Source organism: Schistosoma mansoni, chromosome 1 (genome assembly GCF_000237925.1).
Source record: "Schistosoma mansoni strain Puerto Rico chromosome 1, complete genome".
NCBI lineage: Eukaryota > Metazoa > Platyhelminthes > Trematoda > Strigeidida > Schistosomatidae > Schistosoma > Schistosoma mansoni.
In genome coordinates this window covers 34,352,622-34,379,451 of record NC_031495.1, presented here as the reverse complement: position 1 = coordinate 34,379,451, position 26,830 = coordinate 34,352,622, and the positions used below count along the sequence as shown (strand labels likewise).

Here is a 26,830-nt window from a genome sequence, read left to right as displayed (position 1 = left end):
AAAAGTTGACAACCAGTACACACCTTAAAAATGATTAAATTTAACATAGAACACTATTATTTAACCAAACTGAAGCTGGTGTATAAGAAAGTTACAAGCCTATGGAATCAAGGAAAATCGTTAAACTAATGAACTACATGTAAATGTATACCTATATATAAATTCTTACCCATTTTAGTGCATATCATTAACATAAGTTCAGCTACAGTTTTACTATCATCCACTTTCAAAGTTTTTCGAGTTCCATCCATTGTACGAATATAAAGCCATCGATATCGATATCTATATTCTATTGTATCCTGTACACGTTAAAATACAATAAAAAAAACAAATGAATAAATGAATAATTGTTGGGATTTTTTATTCCTCAAAGAATAGAAATTAAATAAAATTACATCACATTATAATGTAGATAACCAAAGATGTGTATTTATATATCAACGTATCCCGTATAGACGACTTTAATAGAAACTACAAATATTTCATGAGAATAAATAGCAGTAATATGTATGACATTGGTAGGCTACAGTGCAATCGACAACTTTTGAACGAAAGTGTAGTGTTCACTCAAATTACTAAAAGATATGATTATGTCTATCAAAATAATAATAATAATTTTTCGTAACTATGATATGTATTGTATAAATATATTTTTCGTTAAGAAAATGAATTGAAAATGTTAGTACTAGTTCTAGTGAGAAGCTGTGACCAGCGGAGCTAACCCATGTCAGGTAGAGATAAGTATCTACCTCAGACAGTGGAAGATGGTCGCGCAAATTCGTGGATTGATCGAAGTTGGACATTAAGACCGTTGGATGCTGGCTCAGTGGTCCAAAGGTTAAGTGACCCCGCGTGCGGGATCGTGGATGCGCACTGCTGACAAGTCCTATACTAGGACGAAACGGCCGTCCAGTGCTTCCAGGTTTTTAATGGTGGTCTATCATTAATCGACTCATGATCACAATAAAATACTCAATAATCTCCACAACCCTATATTGACAAAAAAACTATGGAAAAAAGTATACTTGTCAATCAATCATAATTGTCTTACATTGTGCTCGTGGTAAACGCGAAAAAATTACTTATAATCATTGAATTCACTGTTTTTTTGTTAACAAGCTTATTTAAACAGTGCTACACACATATAAGAAGCTCAATGACGTATTTCTACATGTCCTATACAACTAATACTATTACAATTACAACTTGAAAGCAACTAAATTACATACTCAACTACCGTTGTATAACGAATAAATTATCATACATCACAGGATGTCAGCTATTATATATCAAGAAAAAGAAAGAACTGATAGATAATTTTACACATTACTACATGATAGTGTCGGAGAAGAAACAAGAGAGAAAAAGAGAGAGGTAACGAATAAAATTCATGGAAGAGTAGTTACCAAAAACCATTATTATTAACACCTAGATAATAGTCAACATTTTCAAAGATAAGATGGCCATAAATAATTCATTCTGTAACTGACAAATGAACCAAGTTTTTATTTCGACAATAAGCAAATAATGGAAAAATGTATGATTTTGAAGAATAATCTCGTACAAATCAGTGCGTATGTAATGACTTAGAGCACACAAAATGAAGTGTATTCACTTCATTCCATAATCTTCATTATTCTTGTATGAAATAGTTTTTAATTCAATTCTTTTGCTTTCAACAGCGTATATGAATAATTACTGTTCAGTAAGTAAGAATAATAATAATCAAAGTCATTTATTAATTAAGAGTCCGATCTGCAGTTGCATTTTAAGTGTACGGATCACTGATACTACAAAACTGACCAGATCGCAATAGGTAAAAGTGTGTTCTAAACAGAGATCAATGGTTACCACATTAAGTTTTCATGTAGCGAGTAAAACTGACAGATGTGTACAGGTATTTTCATAAAATAACCACTCATTTATTTACAAGAACAGACTATTTATATTAAATAAAGCAACAGAAAAGTGATGATTGATTCCAATAAGAAACTGAATAGTCTTCAATTAGCTCAGATGATGATCATTATATAACAAACATGATGTCTCTTAAATCCAAGAGGACAAGTGAGAAGTGCCCGTCAAATGATATATGTATGTATGATTGAATTTTCCGTGAAAGGGAATGAAGAAACAAGGAATGAAATCAATGGTCATCAATCGAGCATGATAAACAAATCACCTATCAGATATCAGAATGAGCTACATATTTCAATATTTTTTACATGAAGATTTTATTAACAGGAAATTGGTTCATGAGGCAATGAATCTTCATCAACTGAGGTTGTTGGAACATGTATTACATATGCTCAACCACCGCCTGACGTGTTGCGCAACGTCAGATGGTATAAGAGTAATTTGGAAGAAAGACACCCAAACCAAAACATGGAATCAATACATTAAATTACTGACTATTGGACTAGGCAGTGTTGATAGATACAGGCTGTTTCGAGTTCACACGATTATATTGACCAACGAATAAAGACATTGGGTGACATTGGCTCAAAAGCAGTTACAATGATCTAGATACATTCACTGTTTGTTTTCTCCTGTATTTTGAGTTTTAAAATTATCTTATACCTTTTATTCCAAAAATTCAATCCTTCTCAAATCATATTGTCTACGGATCATCTTTTCTAGCACTATTGATATTGTTACTACTTCAGCTATTCTAGCATTCTTCTTGATCATTTTATCTTACTGTGGTAATACAGTGCGATAATTTGAACTAATGCATATATGTGACAGGTTTCACTTTGTCCATGAGACGAACTGGTTATCATTTCTCTTATTTTCTAACTGAAAATCATATTAAATGACAAATGCCATAGAATCATTTCGTTTTTTAGATAAACAATTCATATGGATCAACTTATTAAGTTGTCAACCAATTATTAACAGATTATACTATTGTAAATGATTAAGTATATTTAATGTATAAGTAAATAAAGAAGCATCAATAAACTAGACATGACGTAATAAACACAGTGCAACATAATTATACATATGGTTGCAATCATGTTTACTATTATTATAACATTTAATTCAAAGAAAGATCTAGTAACTACTGTTCAGGATAATAAGAGCGAATGAAAGGTGTTTAAAATAAATTTTTTTGTTTTTTGTCTATAACACTTAGTTTCAAATTTCACAAATAATTTAAATCAAGATAGAACATGTGTTTCACAGGTTTATAGGGAAAACGACAGAATATAATCATAATAATATCATGTTAACATGTGTGTGGAGAATGAACTGTATCATATTGTTGAAACTGATAAGTTATTTTTTAAAAGAATAAAATGTGCATAAACATATATTAGTGAATTGTAGAGAATTATCAATAGAATAAACCAACAGAAACTGCTATCAATAATGATAAAAGAAATCGAAATGATGTTGCTTACGAGTTATTAAATGAATATAAGTGAAATTTTAATTCATACAACTTAATTAGATCTACCATGATAAGTGTATTATTCAAACATACTATTTAGATCAATATCAATATAAAGGCCTTGAATGTTTACAAGAGAAAAAAGATAAAGAACTAGGTAAATCAAATAAAACATTTATTTATAAATAACCATTTCAAATAGTTTACATGAAAACAGATAAACATATCATCAAAGCGGAAAAAAAAACTATTTCAATATTGATTAAAGATTTTCAGTTAATGTGAAAATGATTTTTTTTTCTCTTTAAATATATATTCAACACATGATGATATTAAATTCATTTAGTATTGTTTGTTTGAATCTTCCCATCGACGTGTTAGGACTGCAACTGGTCAGTCTCTAATTGGCATATGTGCATACTGTGCGTATTGCCTCGATATAGCCTTAATTCACAAGCATTGTAAGCAAAGATGGGGGCAATACACACAGTATGCACATATGCCAATCAGAGACCGACCAGTTGCAGTCCTAAACATCAATGGGAAGATTCAAACAATATTAAGTGAATTTAAACTTCACCCCATTGCACAAGCAAGTGGCTATTAGGACTCAGTAGCTGAGTGGATAACGCAATGGCGTTTGAAGCGAACGGTACTGTGTTCGAGTTTCAAAGTGAACAACAACTCTGAGATGCAGGTACATCCAGCTGACGAGTCCCAAATAGGACGAAACTTACGTCCTAGATTCCACTGCTAGCCACTATTCATTTTTGCTTACATGATGATATTAATTTTTTTTTAAAGTTATTGAAAAGTACACATAACACTAGAATGCCTAGTTTCCGTACTAATTTTCGACTAATCAGTTTGTGTAAATACATTGATAGTAATTATTATTTTAATCAATATATTAAATTAAATATTCAGTTGATGTTTTACAACAACAAAAAAAGAGCAAAACAAAAATAATGATACCCTAATTTAAGGTTAAATATTCAATCATTTAAATATTTTTTTCGAAAAAAAACGAAACAAGCACCTATAAAATTTTTGGGAGTCAACTTTTTTTTATTTTGTCTACATGCACTAATTAAGTGATACGTCTGTGTACATCTCTCATATATAAAATGTTACAAATAATAATATTCAAATTAATCCGACTACATTTATGCTAAAATACCTGTTGTAATTGATTTCAATAAAATAAAATCATACCCATCCATCTAGCCATTCATCCACCTATCTATCTATCTATCTATCTATCTATCTATCTATCTATCCATAAACATACATTCATCCAGTTAAACTCATTGAAAATTACATTAAGCTTGTAAAAATTATGATTGTTATATGATGTAAGTTAGATATATAAATGGATTAGTAATAAAATGAGATAACTACCTCCTTTTATCAAAAACTTTTTACATGAAAATTATCAATAGTATCTACACTATTTAATGATTACATGAGTTTTATATTCTGGATTTTCTATTGTTTAAAGCATTTATTATTACTTTGAATGAATTACTTTCATATGTTTTGGCTAGTAACATAATAAGTTGATTGGTTAGTTTGCAATAAATCAGTTATGCTTTTGAACATCACCATGAGATGAGTAAATTATATGACTAACAGGAATGAAAATTTAAGGAGTAATTTACTCAACACTTCCTCAACATGAATATATTTCAGTGCTCCGAGGTTGTAACATATGTGTACGACAATTGAAATAACGGCGATGGATATTTATGTATGTGTATATTCAATACTTGTTATCATTGTTAAATTCATTGCGTATAAATTTTAATTACGGTCTACTTGTTCATTCATACAATGCTAACAGTATTCGTAACTTCTTGACCACACTCATAATAATCAATATTATAAATATAAAGGTCGCATCAGTCCCTAAACTCAGGATTTCGGCTTGAGCTACTTTGGTGATGAAAACTATTTGACTGAGGTTCGTCTGACCAACGTGAACTACAGTCGAGAACACTGCATGATATGGCGCATAACCTGCCGTAATCATGCAGATACATTCATTCAGTCTAAAGCAGCGTCTAACTTGACAGTACAGAGCGTAGTAATAGGGATAACAATAAAGATTAAGTACAATGAATATGATCTAAGGAAAAAAATAGTGGAACAAAGGATATGAGGGCACTTCAAAAACTCCAATATAGATTCATTAACTCTTTATCTTCTCTGAAACCCTCAGTTTCAAAACCATTTTATACATTTTATTGTCTAAATTAATTTTTTCCTCTCGAATTATACCTTCCAAGCTTAATCATATTTGCCATCACTGATACTACTAGTTTTACTACCTTGATATTCATTTCGCTGTGCTGATGTTGTGTAACAACCTGGGTTTCATATCGGTTTAGACTGATCAACTCAGTGAAACGTCATCTGAAAAGTAAGGCTACCAAGTGAAAACATTTTTCCAAACGAACAAGAATTAACAGAAATTATTTCCTAAAAAACAAGTAAACATAAAAATGAGAAAGGCAAAGGATAATGAAAAGTGCTAATTAGTAAAAGTGGAATAACTGTAAAACCTTTTTCGATTACTAACTGACAGCTAAAGCATGAAAGAACGCCAAGAAAACAGCGATCAGTTACTTTTACATAGTTCGTTGGGACTCCTTAGCAGTATTCCAATCAAATAAACCAACAGACGAATAAAACCAAACTCTTGCACCCTACAGCTGTCCATGATACCTTCTATTCCCTAAGTTTCTATTTTAAATGCCCCACTCAATATCACTGACGAGTAATAGTTCCACATGTGACATGATTGACAATACATATGTGATAGCTTTCTTACTAGACATCACTGGGAAATCTTTATTTTTTTAAAGTGGTTTAGCAGTAAGTGAGCCCATAATGATTAATTCTGGCTATTTATCAACCGGCGTGCTACAGATTTTTTTCTAGGAAATTTAACCTTATGCCTAACTGTCGGCATAGTTCTTATTATTTACATTTTCTTAAAGATTATTTATTTGTTTATCTAGATTGAAAGTAAACGATTAGTCACAATTAAAAAATGTCTACTTTGTTTACCGATGCAGTGTTTTTAATTACAGTTCTATCACAATGTCCAAACTGAAACATTGTGGTAAAACAATAACAAAATAGCAAAATTACATCAGTATGCTTTGTTGTAAAGATTCGAGAGCGGGAAGTTTAAAAACTGTTTATAATCTTTATTATTTATGGAGAGACAAAAAACAACTGGTAAGTGAAGCGAATTTCGTCGAAAAGGAAGGTTACGTAGTCGATTGTATGCAATTTTTATGACTAGATTCATAATTGAAAATAAAAGATTATAGTATACTAACTAGATAATCGTGTCGAATGGGAAATAACGAGAAATACCAAAATGGTTATAGATATATCACATCTGATCTAGAAAGATTCAAGAAATCCATGAAAATATCTATAACCCAAATAATGTAATAATACAAATCAATAGTCTGATCAGGATATTAGTTATGACATTTTAAAACTGGTCAGTGATGTGTATTAGTCAACTATAATTATGGGGAATTGAAGAGAGCGATTACTCGATCTCATTTAAACTGTCATCCTATTATTCAAAAAAGTGATATATAGATTCATGACTTTCGCCTATAGCAAATAGTTACCAGTCCACGAGCCCGATATCAGTTGAAGAAAAAACCCACGTAATTCGAAAGCACTTAGTATCTACGTCGCTGTATCGTTAATTGAATAAGCGATTGGAGGTGTGATGTTTAAATTATGAAGTTCTAATTTCTTCGAAATCATTGAAGTCACACTCGTTAAATAAGTATTTAATCTTTACAACAATTACAACAATATATCAACAATAACCTACACAACTGTTCAGTTGAATTGTGCATATATAAGAGCCTATCAAATGACATCAAGACATGAATGAGTTGAAAAAGAAATCAAACATCCCCGATGCTGAGGTAACAGGTTTCTTGATATGGTGAAGATTTGTAGTTTAGATGGACGATTTCGGTGAAATTTCGTTCTCTGAGCAGGATGGTTTGGTTGCGGAGATTTCATTGTTCTTCTGAACAACATCATCAGCACAAATGTCGGATAGAATAATGAGGAAGAACAATGAAAGCTTCCCGATTCAACCATTAAGTTCAGAGAACGAAACTTCACTAAAAACGTTTTATTGATTTTCTAGTTTTAAAAGTACACATAACGAATTACAGTACGATGAACTCGGCAACAAAAACACAATAATATATATAATCAACCCACGACGTTACTGTTAATTTATATAAAAGGTAGAAAACTGGGGAAAAAAATGAATTTCTTACACACACGCCTACACAGATGATAAACAAGAACTCGTTCGAACCTACCAAGAAAATGGAAAATCGCATTAATGTAAACATAAAAGTGAAACGAAAGTGTCTTCGTTCCAGATGAAATTTCTAGTTCATTAAAAAATATACTGAAGCCAAATTATAAAGTTTAACGATAAAATATCATAAACTCTAGTTATTTTCATTTATATTTGAAGGCTAAAAAGTATATTTGCCAAGATACAATAGATCACTAATTGAAACCCAGGAGTACTTTAAAGATGGATAGTGACTAGTAGTGGAATCCAGGACGCGCGTTTCGTTCTATTTGGGACTCGTCAGCTGGATGTACCTGCATCTCAGAGTCGATGTTCATTCTGGGACTCGAACCTATTACCTTTCGCTTCAAACGCCATCGCGTTATCCACTCGGCCACTGAGTCCTGATAGCCACTTGCTTGTGCGATGGAATACTTCAGTTTTGAAAGAATAAGTGACCACGCTATTTTACAAAGTGGTTGAAGTTCGAAACATGGATCAATGTATTTCAACTGAGTAGTTCGGAGAAATTGAACTAGCTAGGATTCCTGGAAATTTTGAGCTGAATAGCAAATGCAGTTATTCGTGTACATTGAAGATTACTTTAAAACAAAAACGGAGCAGCTAATTAATTCTACCAGATTATCTTATTCACATCAATTCGTGATAAGAATCCCTTGTAAATCTTCATAACGCTGTCTTACTAATTAACAGTTGAATAATTATAATTTGATTATAACAATAAATACCGACAACATTCAAATCATATCGATTAGTTACTGTTATGAGGAGTGGTTATTTACCTAACCATCGCTAACTAATAACATGTAACATGAACTCACTCTTAAAGTGCATTGAGTTTGTCTTTAAAACAACAGTTATAGCAAGTTGTTTGTCATACCAACTGACGACTTAATATTAAGTATGGGAGTGGTGAAGGGCAACGACAAAATGTTAGAATAGACGGGATTCAATGGTAATATTGAGAATTACACATTTCGATGATTATTTTAAATAGGATTATGATTTACTTAACCATGATACATCACTACAGAAAAAGAATTCCACTTAAAGTTAACTAAAACAAGGTAGGATTTTCTATTCATTTAATATCTTTGTTGTCATTGGTATTATTATTATTGTTAGTAGTAGTAGTAGTAGTAGTAACGCTATGGTTTTTGTAAGAGTACAAAACATACATCGTAGTTGTCAAATGGTTACTCATCATATAATCAATAAATAGAAAAATCAGAAACTCCTTTACTGGTATACACACACCTTTCAAAATAATTATACTATTGTTGTTTCCAGTATCAGTAAACAATGTGAATTTTTTTACAAAAAGTTTAATATGAAACTACTTATCACTGATTAATAGCAATCTGTGACGAAAACTATTTCTCTATTCTGAAATTATATACATATTTCAATTTAAAATGTTATTCATTGATTAAATGAAGGTGAGTGGAAGCGTTTAAATAATAGTCATAACAATTTTCAGAAACTATACAAATATGAGAGTAGTGAAATCAAAATAATATTAATGTTACAATTGAAAATGAAATGTATATCCTTCTTTTATTATTAAAAGTCATTATCAATATTTGAAATTACACTGATTGTTACTGTGATCACTTCAGTGAGTATGTACAAGTTTTACTTTTCTAGCTAGATTAGTTTTATCAGTATATGGTTGTGGAGACTGTTAAGTTCCATCGAAATCATGAACCGATCAATGTTAGATCATCATTAAAGACCTAGAAATGCTGAATGGTCGTTTTATTTTACTATGGGACTCTTTAGCAGTCCCCATTCACAAACACGCAGTCGGGAAGCGAACCTAGAAACTCCGGTTTCATGAATGAACGCTTAATCTCCAAACCACTAAGCTAAGTCCCAATGGTGTGCAAGTTTAATTTCAATCAGTCCACAATAGTGCACAACTAATTTCCATTGTCTTAGGTACATACCCTCCTCACAGCCGATACGGTTTAGCTCCACTAGTCACAGTTTCTCACTGAAACCGAATAGTATGTCAGTTAAATTTTCTATTTCCTACACTAAAACGAATAAAATAAAATGGCCCTGAATCATCAGAAATTGACTGTATTTGCAAAAACCTACACCATTTAGGGTCTAACTCAACAATAACTTAGACAGTGTTATCATTCCTCGACTGTTAAAGATTCCTCAGAAAATAGAATGAAACAATTATATGACACACTTGTTGGTCTTTAATACTAAATAAACTGAAGTCAACTTGCTAAGAAAATAACTTCGAAAATTTAGTCGGAATCTTTAAAAAAAGCCACTAGACCTTGAAATAAAGTATATACTTGTCACATTACGACATGGAGAATATGATGATAAATAAGAAGAGTAGTAACAGTCATCAGATTCAAATTCCCTATACTTTACATTAAGATTACGGAAAACAAAATAACAGAATATTATTAGATAATTGTACGTAAACAATTTTTATCGTGGAGAACTACTACAACCATTGTTAAGAAGGTACAAGTATTTATAAACAGTTGTTTACGCAAAATACTCCACATTCACTGGCCGGATACTATCAGCAACAGCGTTTTATGGGAGAGAACAAACCAGCTTCGAGCTGAAGAGGAAATTAGGAAAAGGCGTTGGAAATGGATAGGACATATATTGAGGAAATCACCAAATTGTATCACGAGGCAAGCCCTAACTTGGAATCCTGAAGGGAAGCGGAACAGGGGAAGGCCAAAGAACACACTGCATCGAGAATCGGAAGCAGATATGAAAAGGATGAATAACAACTGGAAAGAACTGGAAAGGATTGCCCAGGACAGGGTTGGATGGAGAATGCTGGTGGGCGGCCTATGCTCATCCATAAGGGGTAACAGGCGTAAGTAAGTACTAATCCTTTTGAATAAAATGTGAATAGATTAGATTTTCGAATACAAATATACATATATTTCTCGATTAATTTGATTGTCTAATCTTACTGAATGCTAACCTTTTCTACAATATACATTATTCATTTTAACTAGAAATATCCTAATGTATATTCTTTCTTCTAAATGTCAGAATACAGTCAGCGTTAAAATAATAATGGAAACTTCTAATCTGCACTGTTGATAAGATTATCATTATAAAATTTGCTGTTTATACAAGAATTTTATATGAAAAATAAGTAAAGTAAAAAAACCATATAGATACACAAACACATAGATACAAACAATAAATTACCGAAAAAAAGGATTTCTTTATGATTATGAAATAGTGATAATAAATAATATGACTTAGTCATCAAGTAAAAATGTTCATGTGCTTGAAGACGTCATGCATTCAGTATACAAGATACCATCATGTTATACAAACAAGGTCAGTGACGGCTGATTGGATCTGAAATCATTGACCTTTAGCAATACAAAAATGAAATTCTAATATTCATAATAAAGAAATGAAAACGAGGAAAATTAAAAAAAAAATATAAACACCCCTATTTAATTAGATACGAAATATACAAAAATCTCAACCAAACACTTATTTAAATAGTGAATCGCTTGTGCTTACTAGTGAATTAGCTTGAAGATAGAGTAATCAGTCTAAGTTTTAACCGAAAAGTACGGAATAACATCGTAATTTATCTTTGAGCAGTTGTTATTGTTGTGCTACATCACAAATTGATTAAAGTTTAAAATGAAGACCATTTTTATTTTGACTCAATGGTTTAAAAGATATTATATTTCTGAAATTACTAGGTACGAGTCCATATTAGGCTAATGGGTACAGTAAGTGACGAGAAGTCATTTGGTGATTACGTCATGGCTGTCACTGTGATATGTATGCGGTTATTTTCCAGTTAAAAAGTTCTACTATTAAAAACTGAAACGATATACATTCATTGATGGTATCACACAATTCATAATTTAATTAAACACAATAACAATATAAATAAATTATTTATTTGAATAAATATAACTGGAATAAACAGAAGCCTTCTTTAACATTTAATAGTAAACAACTTACCCCATTTCTTAAAATATAATGCTCCAAAGTACGTGAATTATCTAACCATAAACCTTTCTTATTATCTTCATGTGGTAGAAATAAACCATAGTCTTTAGCTAATTAATAATAACAGAAATAACATCAAATAGAACAGTAAGCAAAAAGAATATGACGCTGACATTGATCATTATTATTATCGTGAATAACATAAATACTGATAAACAAAAAGCGATAAAACAGAAATATTTGTTATTTTCAAAATATATGAGAAATTACCCACAATAACCTCCTATACAGTTATAAAGTGGTAGGTGACATTAATACAATGCGGTTCTTTTTTGTAGAATGATAGTTAGATAGACACTCACTAATGTTTATCATTAAGAAGAATCTTTTAAACTAAACATTAGAACAATTAGAAATAATCTTTTGTTAAAAAATCCAGATGAAATGACTAGCAATCAATCATGTCTAATATACAACAATACGTTGATGACTTCTAACGGGATTTCCAGGTTACCGTTAATCTGTAACTCCTAAACACTAAAAAAATAAGACACAAATTGCGTTTTTAAGGTTAAATTATAAGCCTGGATATCAACCGAGAATACAGAAATTCTCAGAGGATTTGAAAAATAAGTCAAAATGAGTAATATTTTTGGTATTTAACTAACTGAATAGTAAGTCAGAAAATAAATGCACTGACTTCTATAATTTGCTTCTAAAAATGATCAAAAGCACATATTAACTACAAGTACTTATAGTATTTCAGACTTTCGTAAACTTTTGAAGAGTAATTATCAATAATCGACATCGCTTAACTTTACTTGAGAAAACAATTATTAGCGTTTATATGGTCATCACAACTGAATACATTCATTATTTGTTATAAATACGCCAAATTGTAAATATTTTTCTCTCATACAATAGGAAGATACACATACAAAATATAAAAACAAGCATACACACAATAGAGAAATGTTGTTTAGTACATCGACAACGAAGTATGGTAACTGTAATCATCCTCTTAACCAACAAAATATGGCATTTGTTTCCTATATCACTGAGCCTATTATATTTTTTTATAGCCATGTGTAACATTAGACTATTATGTAAAGAAGAAGTAATACCATAAGCAGATAGAGCTATCGATTTGCTTCTTTTTTTTCTTTACTTTACATTAATTATCGCAAAAATGAATTAAGCTGGTTTGGTTGGCGTTTGTGTTATTGATAATGTTTTGCCTAGGAAAGATAATATCAGATTTGGGATTGAATTATTCAACTCAGAGAATGTAACAACATAAAACCAATGCACTCTCTTGACTTATCTCTTTCTTTATCTTATAATTAAATAATCTCTTGTTAAAGTGACCAAAAACCCAGGTCAAAGATATAAGGAATTTAATAGTTGAGATCAAGAGTCAATTGAAGCTAGACCACTATGGAAAACCACAATAGGACAAAACGGCCGTCCAGTGCTTCCAGATTTTCCATGGTGGTCCATCTTCAATTGACTCATCATCTCAACTATTAAATTGCTATAATATCCACAAAAACCTCTTTTTGATATAAGAAATTCTTTATGAATGCATAAGTTAATAATTAGATGAATAAGTTGATAGATTAAACACTAATTATTTGTATAATACCACAAAATATACTCAAAAATAGTCATCATTAGGTCACTAGTAACTAACTTCGAGAGACGATTCCCACAGTTACAGTGAGAAGCCGTATAACTAGTTGAGTTTAATCATGTCATGGGTGAGATACACCACAAACGGCAACTGATGAGGGCCGCGCAATATCCCGAAGTGAATTAAGTTGAGTTGCGAGATCATTGCGGGGCCTGGAAGTCCTGAGTTCGAATCCAAGTGGGGTCGTGAGTGCAAAATGTTATAACCCTTAAGAAAATGCATAGCTAATAAAACGTGTTTATTTAAACGATGTATAAAATAACACGTGTTTTTCTCTCTTACACTAATAGAACACTAACTTGCCTGAGACGAACGTCTACATTAGATACCTTCCCAGTTTTTATTCTACAGGAAGTCTGACTAGGCAAACAGCCAATCATTATTTTCCTCGCCCACACATCAGTATACCACCATTTATATCCAACAATATTGAGGTGAAAGTACCTAAATCACTGTTTGATTAAATCCCAGTGTTGTTTCACTAAATTCGCTACACATAGGATATATCCGACTCCATAATCTAGAAAAATATTACTATAGGTCTAAATGTAAAGAATTTAACAATAAACTGTGGAAAGGATGATACCATTATTATAATTGAGGTGTTAGATACTTGGATTTTTATGGGACTGTCTACAAAATATCTGAAATCGTTCACTTTCAACATTTTGTTTAATATAAACGTGAATATCAATGGGAAACTTGGGAATATAATCATGAAATTATTCAATTTTCGCTAATCTTAAAGTTTTGATAGTAACAATAATCACGAGTGCTTATTTTTATGCCATTCTTCCGCGTCAGCTTTGCACTGTTCTGATCAGCTATTATTATTTTAGGTCCGCTAATTATCTGCATACTCAAAGGCGATTCTTTTATTACTATACATACTGAGTTATACGATTTCAGGTTATTCTGTTTGAACATCAAGTTTTTCTCACACTCCATCTTCCTGTGCTAGCGACTAATCGTTAAAGTCCTGAGTGCCAGCTACAGCTACTGAGTCCTCAGTAGTACTGTTTTTATTAGAATAGTTTAATCGTTCCTTAAATCGCAAGTATGGTAGGCTAACTGAAAACCCCAATACATCATTTTTTGTAACTTAACTGAACCACTACATCATTGAATTGATTTTGTTCATGTTTTTTTTTATTTCTGTTCTACAGAGATAATAAATTCCGTACAATCACTAGTGTGTGTGTGTACAGCACCACATTTGTGGGATAAAACTGAGTCAGTAGAATATAAAAAATGTTTCAATGCAGTTTTTATTTACCTGAAGTTTTTATTTGAAATGAAATTACCAATAAGTTAGTGTGAGAGGGTAATAGATTAAGTGGTAGTATGTATGAAATTAACATCTGTACACAATTATTTGTGAAAAGGTAGGCAGGTTAGACAGTTTCAACCACTTTATATATATATACTATTACAGAATACTGAGACAAACAAGAAAATAAATAGCTGAATAACAGGTCAAAACTGACATTTGTTCTCAATGTATTTCCGTGAATCCTTTATAATATACATAGATATTTCAGATACAAATCAGACATGTTCAAACGTGTCTTGATTATTATGGTTAAGATGATACTAGTAGTTTGAACTATAGAAGTCGATCGATAACATGTAATATATGGTATTATATACATAGAATAGTAAGTAGTAAGACATGTTAATATATATGCCGTATGTAATAATAATAATAATGAATATGCTAAATATCTGTACGCTGGTAAATGCTGTCGGCTGATACGAAAATTAGCCGTCACAAAAACTGAATTATTCTGTGGACGCCACTATGTGCATGAATGAATGTCAAAGATTTTTTTCTCACAAGATACACCCTCAAGTAAAAACAAACTTAAATCTAATGATATGATAAAAGAACTGGAGTTATCCACAACATTTTACCTTTCAGTATATTGTACCCAACACTTCCTTCCATCTTTCCATTCGTTTAGTGGACGAATGATGGACATTGAGTTTAATCTTTATCAAGGATTTCATTTGAAACCTTAAATCTCATTACATAGATTTATGTCTTTCATTCTCCATGTTGGATGGCACCCCACTGAACATCTTCATACTAGACAGTTACAGGTAATTCCAGTCACTTAAAAAATCTTTATTAAAAGTTGTACTTCAATATCCAGGATTCACAATTAGATGAATGGAAAAAAATGATTACAAAAAGTGGTTGCAACACACAGTGAACATTAGAAACACTGAGAATAAATTCAACTACTAGAAGTACATGGAAGGTATTGAGTTTTTCAAACGAATGTTTTGTTGTATGCTATATGCACCAAAGGTGAGAATGAATCGTTTCAGAAAGAAGAAATAAATAGTGAACAATGTAGAAATCTGGCAAGAAACTGTAGGGACTCGTGCTTTCACATTTTAAAAAGGCATGCATAAAGAAGATGAACAGAAGTTAAATGATAATGAAATAAAGGAAATTAGTTGAAAAGATAATTCTGGGTCATCTTGTATGGAATAAACAACCACTGTGTTTAGATTATTCAAAAGTCTCTAACAATGAAATATAGACCTCCGTATGTGACTAAAGAAAATAATGAATGAGTCAATGGAATAGAAACATATTTTAATCATTAGCCTTTTAATTCAATAGTTTGATTTCTTATGAACAACATTTGTAATTAAATTTTAGAAGTCGAACTCAAAAAATTCTACTGAACATTTGACTTAGTACACAAGATTTTCCATAGATTTTGTTTTTACTTCTTGTTCGTTAGGAATACTAATAATCGATAAATGATAGCTAAATATTTTTCTAGTATGGCAAGCAATAATTAAACATAATAAGCAAACCTTAATTTCACGGGTCAGTGAATGACCTAAAAACCTAGCTAAATCTCATAATCATTATTGCTTAAAGTGATAGTCTAGTTATTCAAATATTCTGTAATTAAGTGTTATTTCGTCATACCAAATGACTTTTTACTAACTACTTGTTGTGTATTTTTATATCCATTTAGTAGGACCTTTTACGAACAATTTGATTTTTGCTAGACACTCTATATAGCCATTTCAGTCGTTTAGTCATGATCACCTTAGGGCTTGGCATGAGTGTGCCATACCACAACCTCATTAAGAGGTGAAATTAACAATGATGAAGAGTAAGAGTTGAAATAATAATAATAATAATAATAATAATAAAGACTAAACATTGAAAATATGGTTCAACAAGATATAATGAATAGGTATGTATAAAGGAATACTGGGACTCAAAAGATCGAGGGGAAGAGTAAATGTTTTTCCTACAATGCAATCGATTCTAACCCAAATCACTCATATCATATATAATTTAAGTCACGTCGATTCAGGTGCATGATAGCAAAATCTACGTCCATACAAAATTATTTTTTCCCATAATAACATCAATAATCGATAATAGACAAAATATCTATCTGGCATCTCCCTTTCACTCCTAATATTTTTATACCATTAAATACTTTTTTAAAAAAAAGGATTATTTTGATGATATTATGATTATTTAACCATGTTAACTGATAGTTGAAGATAATCACTAGAATGTTTTGTGAGTACTTTTCCAGTACATTCACAGCCTTCTTGTTTATCGATTTAAATGCATAAAAATAATTATTATAGTACAACTATGCTATATTGATACAACAATATAAAGTGATGTGTTGTAGCCTAGAGCCAGCTTTCATTAATTTCTCTTTGAATATAGAAACTCCAATACTTATGATAAAACTCTAAAATATTCGTGTTTTTTTTTTCCAGAATTCCTAAAGCCGTAAAACTTGATATTGATTCATTTGTATTTTCTGTGAAGTAATCTCATTATTTTCTGTAAAGTGACCACTTGTCTACCCAGTAAAAATAAGAGGACTCACTTATAACTGTGAGAAAAACCATTTTTAACCAAGTCATTAAATAAACTGAGGATTCTTTCTCATCGTTTTATATCTTTTGTTAATGAATAACAATAATCTCTGTAGTGCTTGGTGAATTTCTCCTCAATAATTGGTAAAATAACATTTCTATATTGAGATCCTGAACCAATCAGTGTTAGACCAATATTAAAAACCTGGAGGCACTAGAAGATCGTCTCGTCCTAGTATGGGGCTCAGTATTGTGCATCCACGATCCCGCATGTGGGACTGGAACCGAGGACCTTCGGTCCCCAAAAAACTAAACAATCTCCACAACCTTATACCGATAATTATCATGTGCTCAGTAATGAATAGCTTTGAAAGGTACTTTTCGGAGTTCTAGTGAGAAGCCGTGACCAGTGAAGGTAAGACAGTTACTGGCGAGACCATAATTTATGGACGACCTTTGAACGAATCTTAAGTGACCCTGGGGAACTTCAGTCAATCAGGGAACAGTCGATATAGAGTAGGAATATATTATACAAAATCAAAAACTTATAATGGATACACTTCTTTACCATGGTTTGAAAACTTTTCAAGGTTAGAAAGAGGCTGTTGAGTTTTGAAATCTAAGTGCATACGATACAGGAACTCATCCATGTTGCTCCATAATAGTCGACCTCCGGAGCCATGACAAGGTCGCAAAAATTCTTTTAGCCTCGGCCACATTGTTTCTATATTATTTGTGTGTACTCCAGGATGGTGTCTACAAAATTCCGCTTGTTGACGACGACACGATGCACGTAACCAAGTCTATGTGATTATCGAAACGCTCTCCAGTCATCCGTGTATATTGTGGTTCCCGGCTGCACATACTCTCGTATAATTGGTATTATAGTTGCAGCTCGTCGGTTTCTAACGCGTTGGAAGTGTCTTTTTTTGAGGTGATCTGTCGTATATACCAAGGACATCTAAAGCATATTTATGGAAGTGCTACTTACTCAATCTTCTTTAACACTTCATCCTCTAAGAATTTTCGTTTTCTAACAACATTTTCGTTCATTTCTACGAGTCTTTCAACTCTTCCAAACAACTCGTGCAAGCTTATCATTTTTATTACACACATATCTCTACAATACTCATACCATTGAACTGCCGAAGCTTCAGTAACATCTGCAAAGATTGCAGCCAGTGTTACGGGTGCTCTTATTATCCAGTTTGCAACAGTTATCATAATCTGTCTTAGTCTCAATCAAGATCGAACGGAAAAGGTTCTCGTTCTAACAGACGTCTTCCTCCAACATATATTACATCGGAATACAACATCACGATAGTTTGCACAAGGTGCAGGAGTCATTTGATTACCGCAATGACAAATAAATGAACTTCTTAGTAACCCCACTTCATGTAGCCGCTCAATTATAACGTCTCTAAAATCCTCTGTAAATCGATCGTACATGAGCATTGGGCATTGAAATACGTGTCGCGGCCTTGAAATCGCTCAAGCGCTTCTGATTGGATAGTACATAAATTATAGCCTCGCCCAGTTACTTACCGACGACAACGGAGGATGGTTGCGCAATATCGTGGCCTGATTGAAGCTAGACATTGACTTTGTTGGATGCTGGCTCAGTGGTCTAGGAGGCAAGCGTTCACGCGAAACCAAAGGTCCTGGTTTTGACTATCGCGTGCGGGATCGTAGATGCGCACTGTTGAGGAGTTCCATACTACGACGAAACGACCGTCTAGTGCTTTCAGGTTTTCTTCGAATTCCACACATTGATCACTTCTTAATCCCAATGAAAATTTAACAAACTCCACAAGCCTATACTGACAACATTTTTTTATTGACGTAGTTTCGAATATGATTAAGATTATCAGAGATAATAAAAGAGGAAGAAAGTCAAGAAGATGAAAATCGGTTTGAACTTCAAGTATATCAAATGTTTTACAGTGAATAAATTAGTCAAAGGCATTCGATCTCAGATCATAGAGCGATGGATAACAGATAGACGATAGATAGACAGACCAGACAGACTATAAAGCACTTAGCTTTTTCGAATAATGGAGTTAACTCAGTAGGGAACAATTTTTTTAACTTTTATAAGTGGCAGGTAAAGAGAATTATTTAATCAGACCAACAATATAAAAAAAATCATTAACTTTGACTAGGTTTGTTAAAAAGTTCTATAACAAATAAATGCCTACTTCCAAACTAGATAACAATGAAAGTAACCAAGATACAGAACAAGCCTAATTTATAAACAGAAATAAACGAACAATAGTACTGTGCATCAGTAACAATGCTAAGAAAAGTATCAGGCTATACATACACAAAAGATTTTCGGAAATTCCGTATGATACGTCGCATAGCACAAAGTTTAAGGGGATAAGTTAAAAGACAGACTAAAGTAACATACGATACCATTGGGTGTGAAAGTAGAAGGTTTTAAAAATCACCTAACACCTTACAGGTTAATATGGCCATTAAAATGTCACGTTACGATGGATTATTGAAATCCACAATTTATTGTTATTTATGATGTCTCATAACATGATCATACTTTAATGTACAAAGCACTATACAATTCTTAACTTTTCTTAGTTCCAAGTACATTATCAGTTACTTCTTGTAATCAATAGTGCCTTGAAATAAAATACATAATGACATGTAAAACTATACGAAGAGTTCACCAACAACGAATCTTTCGAGAAGTATAACAGAAAGAAGTAAATATACACACAGATAATACATATTTTTCCATTTAAAGATATTTTTAAAAAATTTAATCTTTATATGAAATCCCACAGTAACTGATAAAAGCAATACATTGAAGAAATGCAATAAATGAAGAAAAACAAAAATATAATTTATTATTGCTTACCACCATCTGTTTGATCTGATTCACGTACTTGTGCTCGAATACGTTCACATGCTTGACCTACAGTCATTTGAGCATCAAAAGCAGTTGTTTTAGTAATGCCAGCTTTAGGTAAATGAACTCTTAATACTAGTGAACGACTATCACCTAACATAGACCTAAGATATAAAAAGAAAACAGAAAATTTAAATTATAATGAATATTATAATATGAATAAAATGTGAATATACGGAAAACTTTTCCAGTATATTTTACATATAGGAAGCAGTCATATCCAAGAAAAGCATTTCATCATGCTTGGAATTAGTCAGCTAAATGTAACTGCATATTAGTTTTGATGCTCACATTGCTAGCCACATACCATATATTAAAACTTGTAATATAATTCTAAATCGATGGAATTCGCTCAGAATGCACAATTAACAACAGGAACTGATTAATTACAGTTCTTCATATCAACAGTGGGAACTCGTACTACTACTAATAATAATAATAAGTAGTAGTAAATTAAATGAATTGATACAAGTAAATGAAAATGAATTTAAAATACATCAACTTATAAACAAAAAAACCAGTTATAAAATGAAAAGTTCAGGTAAGTGATTAATTCAAACAATAAACGAAAATCAAAAAAAATTTTTAATTAGGTTCATCATGCAAGAAATTTTTAAACAAATTTTTCTTTAAAAAAAATTAAATTAAAAGTTTTAATAATTTTCGTTTCTACCTTTTTTTAAAAAAATATTCACTAAACAATCATGCAAAATGTTAAGCACTTATGAAACAACAATAATAACATCAATAAATAGTGAATAATCAAGATTAAGTTGATTAACCATTTTACATTGAATTGTTAATTAAAGAAATTAACATTATTAAAATGAGAAAATAAGAAACATTTTTGATAAATTAAATATTATTAGGGAAAATTTTTTTAAAATGATAGAGATATGCAACTTAAATGAGTGTTTTTTGATGGTATTGTATTCCTTGAGATAGATGGGTTTTTTTACCTGTGAAACCTTCACTGCCATTCCGTACATTATTATTAGAGTCTACATCTACATATAGAAGTGAGAATTATTCTACAAGTGCTTAGTCGCTCCATTCTAATTGTTTTTATTTGAGACTAGTTTTTCTTATAGGTTGTTATTTTCATTCGTTCTTTCATGTCTATCAACTATCTTATTTGGTTGACTTCTGATGTGGTTAATTGATAGTTCTTGTATGGGTTGATGGAATGGATCTGTTGTTGTGTTTATCGAATAATGACAGGTCTAAATCTCATAGTTCTGGAGATTCCCTGACATTCTTATATTCGTGTTTGTCTACCTCTACTGATATTAGTGGTAACACATAGTTTCCTTCTATTGCTAGTCTGTTATTGTGTACCCGTATACAAAGAGGAAGAACAGCGTTCTATGTAATGTTAATTGAAGTTGGCACAATATCCAACTAACGAAACACGGAACCACGAGAAACTAGACAAAGAATTACGCGAATTTTAATTACAGCTTGATTTTTTTCCTACAGTACCACATGAAATACAGGCAGAAATTAACTCACATATGATCTTTACATATTCTCCCTCATGAACTATACACTTCCTAAGCCGAACGTTGACGTAGTGATTAAAGACCCCGCTTTTCAGTAGCATGGTCGTAGATGCTAATCCTGTCCTACATAATTCGTTTTGAGGAAAAGGATGGTATGACTAGCTATAACCTAAAAATTATGACTTGAACCTGAGTAAACAAACCTGCATCTGACATGAGTTTTGTTCCCTCTTATGATTTTTCCTAAAGAGAAAAAACTCAGATGAAAGAACAAGCTTTCAATTCAAGCATTAGATTACAGCTTTCTGAAAATATGCTAACCATAATGAAAATATTTTTCGTAAACAGATTTATACCAAGTGTGTTTTATTAATAACATATATTGAACAATACGGTTCATCAGTAAGATCAGCTATAATTTAACTAAGAAGTTATTGGAACAGCTGTGGTGTTAGTCAATCACAAAAATAGTTTAATCAATCCTCATGCATTCACATTATTTATTTTAGGAAGTATTGTACTCTGCAAAATAGTAATTTGGTCTCATTAAGTATTGAAAAGATTTCGAAATTTTTGGGTGGCGTAGAAACATAAAGATTTTCTATATGAATGGCCGGAAGTGATAATTGTATACACATTATTTGATAGTATTAAATGTAATACAATTCAAAAGTGAAATAACACATTCATTGTTTTAGAGAAAATCAAATATTTTCAGTTAATTGAATAAATTTATAAATTCCAGATAAAATATAAACTTAATCTGATTGATTTCAGAATGTCTAGTGATTGTCTAGTGATAATTACTTATAGAAACTAATATGCAACGTTTTCTCTACCTGGAGTCTATTAGTTGAATATATATTTACCCAGGCACACATGCTTAAGATAACGGTAAGTACAGTAATGAAAATTTTTGTTATCTAACTTTCATAAACTCATTTTATCAGAAAGATTTTATACAAACAGTTTAATCATCATTCAGTGAATATTAACTTAGGAGTTGGTTATGTGACATCAAGATAAAAAATCAGTTCATGAAGTCATTGACTGTTGTTTTGAACTGTGTTTATAGGTGTAGATTATCTAGTTAGGTTTTAAGTCATAGCTCTGACCAGTAGTTAACTAACTGAAGTAGCATAGTTCGAAATCGGCCAATATGACCCAGAAGCAATGACATTTATTTTCTACGATATCCTGAATTTCAATGTTATCTAGAACTCTGTTCTCCATGTTTAATTTCCCTTAGTATAATCCAAGCAACTATTATTGATTTCTTGCCGTTGTGAAGATTACGATGTGCCAACTTAGGTTGACAAGTATGTGTGCCAGATCCCATGTTGTATATCGATGTAAAATGATTAGTAATTTCTGAAATTACGAAACATGTTCATCTAAATCAAGGGATACATGATAATATACTTACATTAAAGATAAAAATCAGTATATGCATTAGCTTTTGTTAGATTTCCTACAGTAAGACATACAACACACACACACACACAAAAATCTTCATTGAAGAGAATGTTTTACTAACACCTGACTATTTATGAATTACATGTAGTCAACTAATATATATATATATATATATATATATATATATATGCTTATTCCTCCTCTTGGTGAACAGTAGTGATATTGATCGAAGTATAAACAAATTGAAAACTAAATAATTTAGCCAACCAATATGAAAAGTCAAATCCGACTGGAATTAAGGGATACGTATGTTCATGTATCTGTATACATATACGAATATATGTGTAGATGTATATCAACCAATCATTTTTAAACTTTATTGTTGATACTAAATCACAGTAGAAGTGTACGTTTGGAACGACATCAATGGGACTTAAAACCACTCATGATAAATAGATATGTTAAGAAAGTTGAAAACCTTTATTGTAATATTAGTTGATTTTAACTTAGTACATCACATTGAGCCAGTGTTAAATGAATGTTTATTTGAACACATAAATATCGGTACAAGACAGCACCAGATACATATGCGCTACTTTATATATGCCACCAACATAAAGAATTAAAAGCCCTCATACATATTGGTTGTTTGGATCTTAATATTAATGTTTATGATGGTAATTGATCTGTCTCTTATTGGCATATGTGCATCCTATGCGAATTCTCTCGATATTACCATTAATTCACAACCATTATAAACAGAGACAGATGGTGGCTAGCAGTGCAATCCAAAATGCGCGCCTCGTTCTGTTTGGGACTCGTTAGGTGCATGTACCCGAATCTCAGATTTTATATCCACCTTGGGACTCAAATCCAACACTGTTTGCTTCAAAAGTCACATAGTGGCAATATCCAGGCAATTCGCACAGGATGCACATTTGACAAAAGTGACTGATCAGTTTCAGATCTAAACATCAATGGAAACATCCAAACAACCACCACAAAAAATGAATCAAAACTTCACTCCATCATACTAGCCGATGGCTACCTGGAATCAGTAGCTAAGTGGATAACGCGATGGCGTTTGAAGCGAACGGTACTGAATTCGGGTCTCAGGGTGAACACTAACTTTGAGATGCAGGTACAATCAGCTGGCGAGTCCCAAACAGGACCAAGCGCGCGTCTTGGATTTCACTGCTAGCCACCATCCATCTCTAATTAGAAACCTTATTGATTGGGAAAATAATTTCACAAATATCAGTCCATTCGATTTACCTACTATTAGTGTTTTATTTGCTTTTCCAATCCGTTTTCGATAGAATAATCTAAACAGTATGAATTTTCATCCATAAAGAAAATATCCAAGATAACTAGATAGAAACAATATTTTTCTAATTAACAAAAAAATTAATTGGATGAATGAACTAACTAATAGATAACCAATCATCATAATAAAATCAAACATCAGCTTCGATTACAATCTGAAATGATAAAAGGTGAACTAGGCAGAATTTTCAGTGAAATTCTTAGAATGTCAACTTTCCCTCAAGGTCACATTGGATAATCACCTACTGATATTTACCAACCTGACAACAATTAAAATAAATCGATAAGTATTCCTATTACAAAAACATAACAACATTTATTTAGAAATTGATACTAAGGCAATTTCGGTAAAGAAATCCTTTTTTAAAAGTATGTATAAACAGCATATTTTAGTTATAAAGTTAATAAAATTATAAACAAATAAATTTAGATTTATAAATTGATACAGATATAAACAGAAATAATTCAAAATTGATCAATTTTAGTGTTTTTACCCGACAGTTAAAAGATGGAATATGCTTTATAACGTTGAAAATGCAAACTGAACACAATGCACACAGAGAAATACTATTATACATGTTTGACGACGGAACGATGAAAAATGATACTCTCAGAAAAACTACAACAGTTTTGACTTTTTTATAATGAGATATCAATCCATTTTTAATATACAAAAATATCTATGAATGTAGGACAGTGACCTACAACAAGTTAAAAGACTTAGCTGTCAAAAATTTTAGATAGGAAAATTCTCATTTTGATGAAAGAATTAGTGTGATAAAGTTTAGATATTAATATCCATGTTGATAATAAGTAGAACTAACAGAGAACAACTTATACCAAAGGACGGAAACTTTTTTGCTGTAACATGTATTTTTTGTAATGGGGATTGTGGATTCAATACAAAACTTGACCTTCAGCTTATAGATCGCAAGTTATAATACTGTCACTTATTTCGGTCTGAGCGTAGTAGTGTCACTAACACAAACTGTGGTTTAAAACCAAATACATAAACTTGCACTTAATAAATGAATTACATTGAATTAATAACTATCAATGATTTGGTAAAGATCTCTGTACTTTGAATCGACAAATGCATCGATTAGTAAACAAGGCCAGAAATTAGTGAGTTTCGTCCACTGGTTTGTTCAAAAATCTTATTTTGCCACTAGGTTTAAGAAACTGGATAACAACCAAACTGATTATTACCTATACTAAACATAATTTTTAAAAAAAACGTAGGATAGACAATCACCACACATATAAGCTTATACATTTAGGTTTTTGGAAAAAAGCAGGGAAATTTAGGATAGTGAGATGAAAAGACGAAGGTTATCAGAATTATGTGATATATTTGCGCGATATATTTCGAACAATCTGATCACACATATACTTGTCAAGACATTTATGTGAAAAATAAAAGGTCAACCAGACAAATTAAAAGGTACGGAGAAACAAAGATAATCAAGAAAACAATGCTGGATGATATTAAAGCCGACATGGACAGTGCAATATCTTAGTTTCCATAGCCACTGTCCAATCCAATACAAACGGGGATCAATAAAGGACTTATTTAATAGGAGCAAACGTATTTGTACTAGCGATACTATTGTGGGAAACCCAAAGCTAATGACTGAAATATTGATTCATAATGGTTATCCATTGAAGTTTATTATTCCCTGGAAAGGTAGCAATACGAATGAACCTACTACTTATTTGTTATCTGAAAAACTCAGAGGTGACTCAAAGAGTCTCATGTTGAAACGAAGACTTAAATTAGCTAACAATAGGAAATTTCATACAGCCAAACTCATTATTATCGAAAAGTAAAGGTCTATGTTTCACCGAAAACCCAAACAGCATGCAAACGATTGTGTCACATCCCATTGTATCGATCAATTTACATGTATGTGCGGAAACATGTACACGTATACCAATGTTTATTGAAGACATGGCTATACGAAATCTGAAACCCTCTTTAGGTGTTTAAAAACAATTTCTTCTTACGCTTAACCTACTCTGCTAATATTGATCTATTACCCAGAGTGGATTTCACGTTGTCTTTATTTCCTCTTACTTTTTGATTTGTCTAATTGACCTTTTATTTCTCATATATAATATGTGATTAATTTGTTCGAAATATATTGCTCAAATAATATATCACATAATTCTGATAACCTTCGTATTCTCAAAGCATTATCCAAATTTATCAAAAGGACCAATTATTTCGAACAACAGTTTAATACAAAATCTCACAGAAACCAAACTATTTATTATTAAGTTGGTATTCACTAGGTGCTACCAAATTATTGAAGCATTTTTCTTGTATTGAATTCTT

The 26,830-nt window shown here is 31.5% G+C and overlaps 1 protein-coding gene across 1 annotated transcript in view; it reads right to left on the bottom strand.

Moving 5' to 3' along the window:
• Positions 1-24,808, bottom strand: part of Smp_142630 (putative talin 2) — a gene marked incomplete at both ends in the record, with an annotated part of 107,308 nt that extends 82,500 nt beyond the window's left edge. Inside the window, 4 exons of the mRNA XM_018794169.1 lie at positions 170-299; positions 11,766-11,863; positions 20,198-20,352; positions 24,753-24,808. Of these exons, the coding sequence (XP_018648608.1) occupies positions 170-299; positions 11,766-11,863; positions 20,198-20,352; positions 24,753-24,808 (439 nt within the window). The remainder of the gene's footprint in view (positions 1-169; positions 300-11,765; positions 11,864-20,197; positions 20,353-24,752) is intronic.
• Between the last annotated feature and the right edge of the window lie 2,022 nt (positions 24,809-26,830).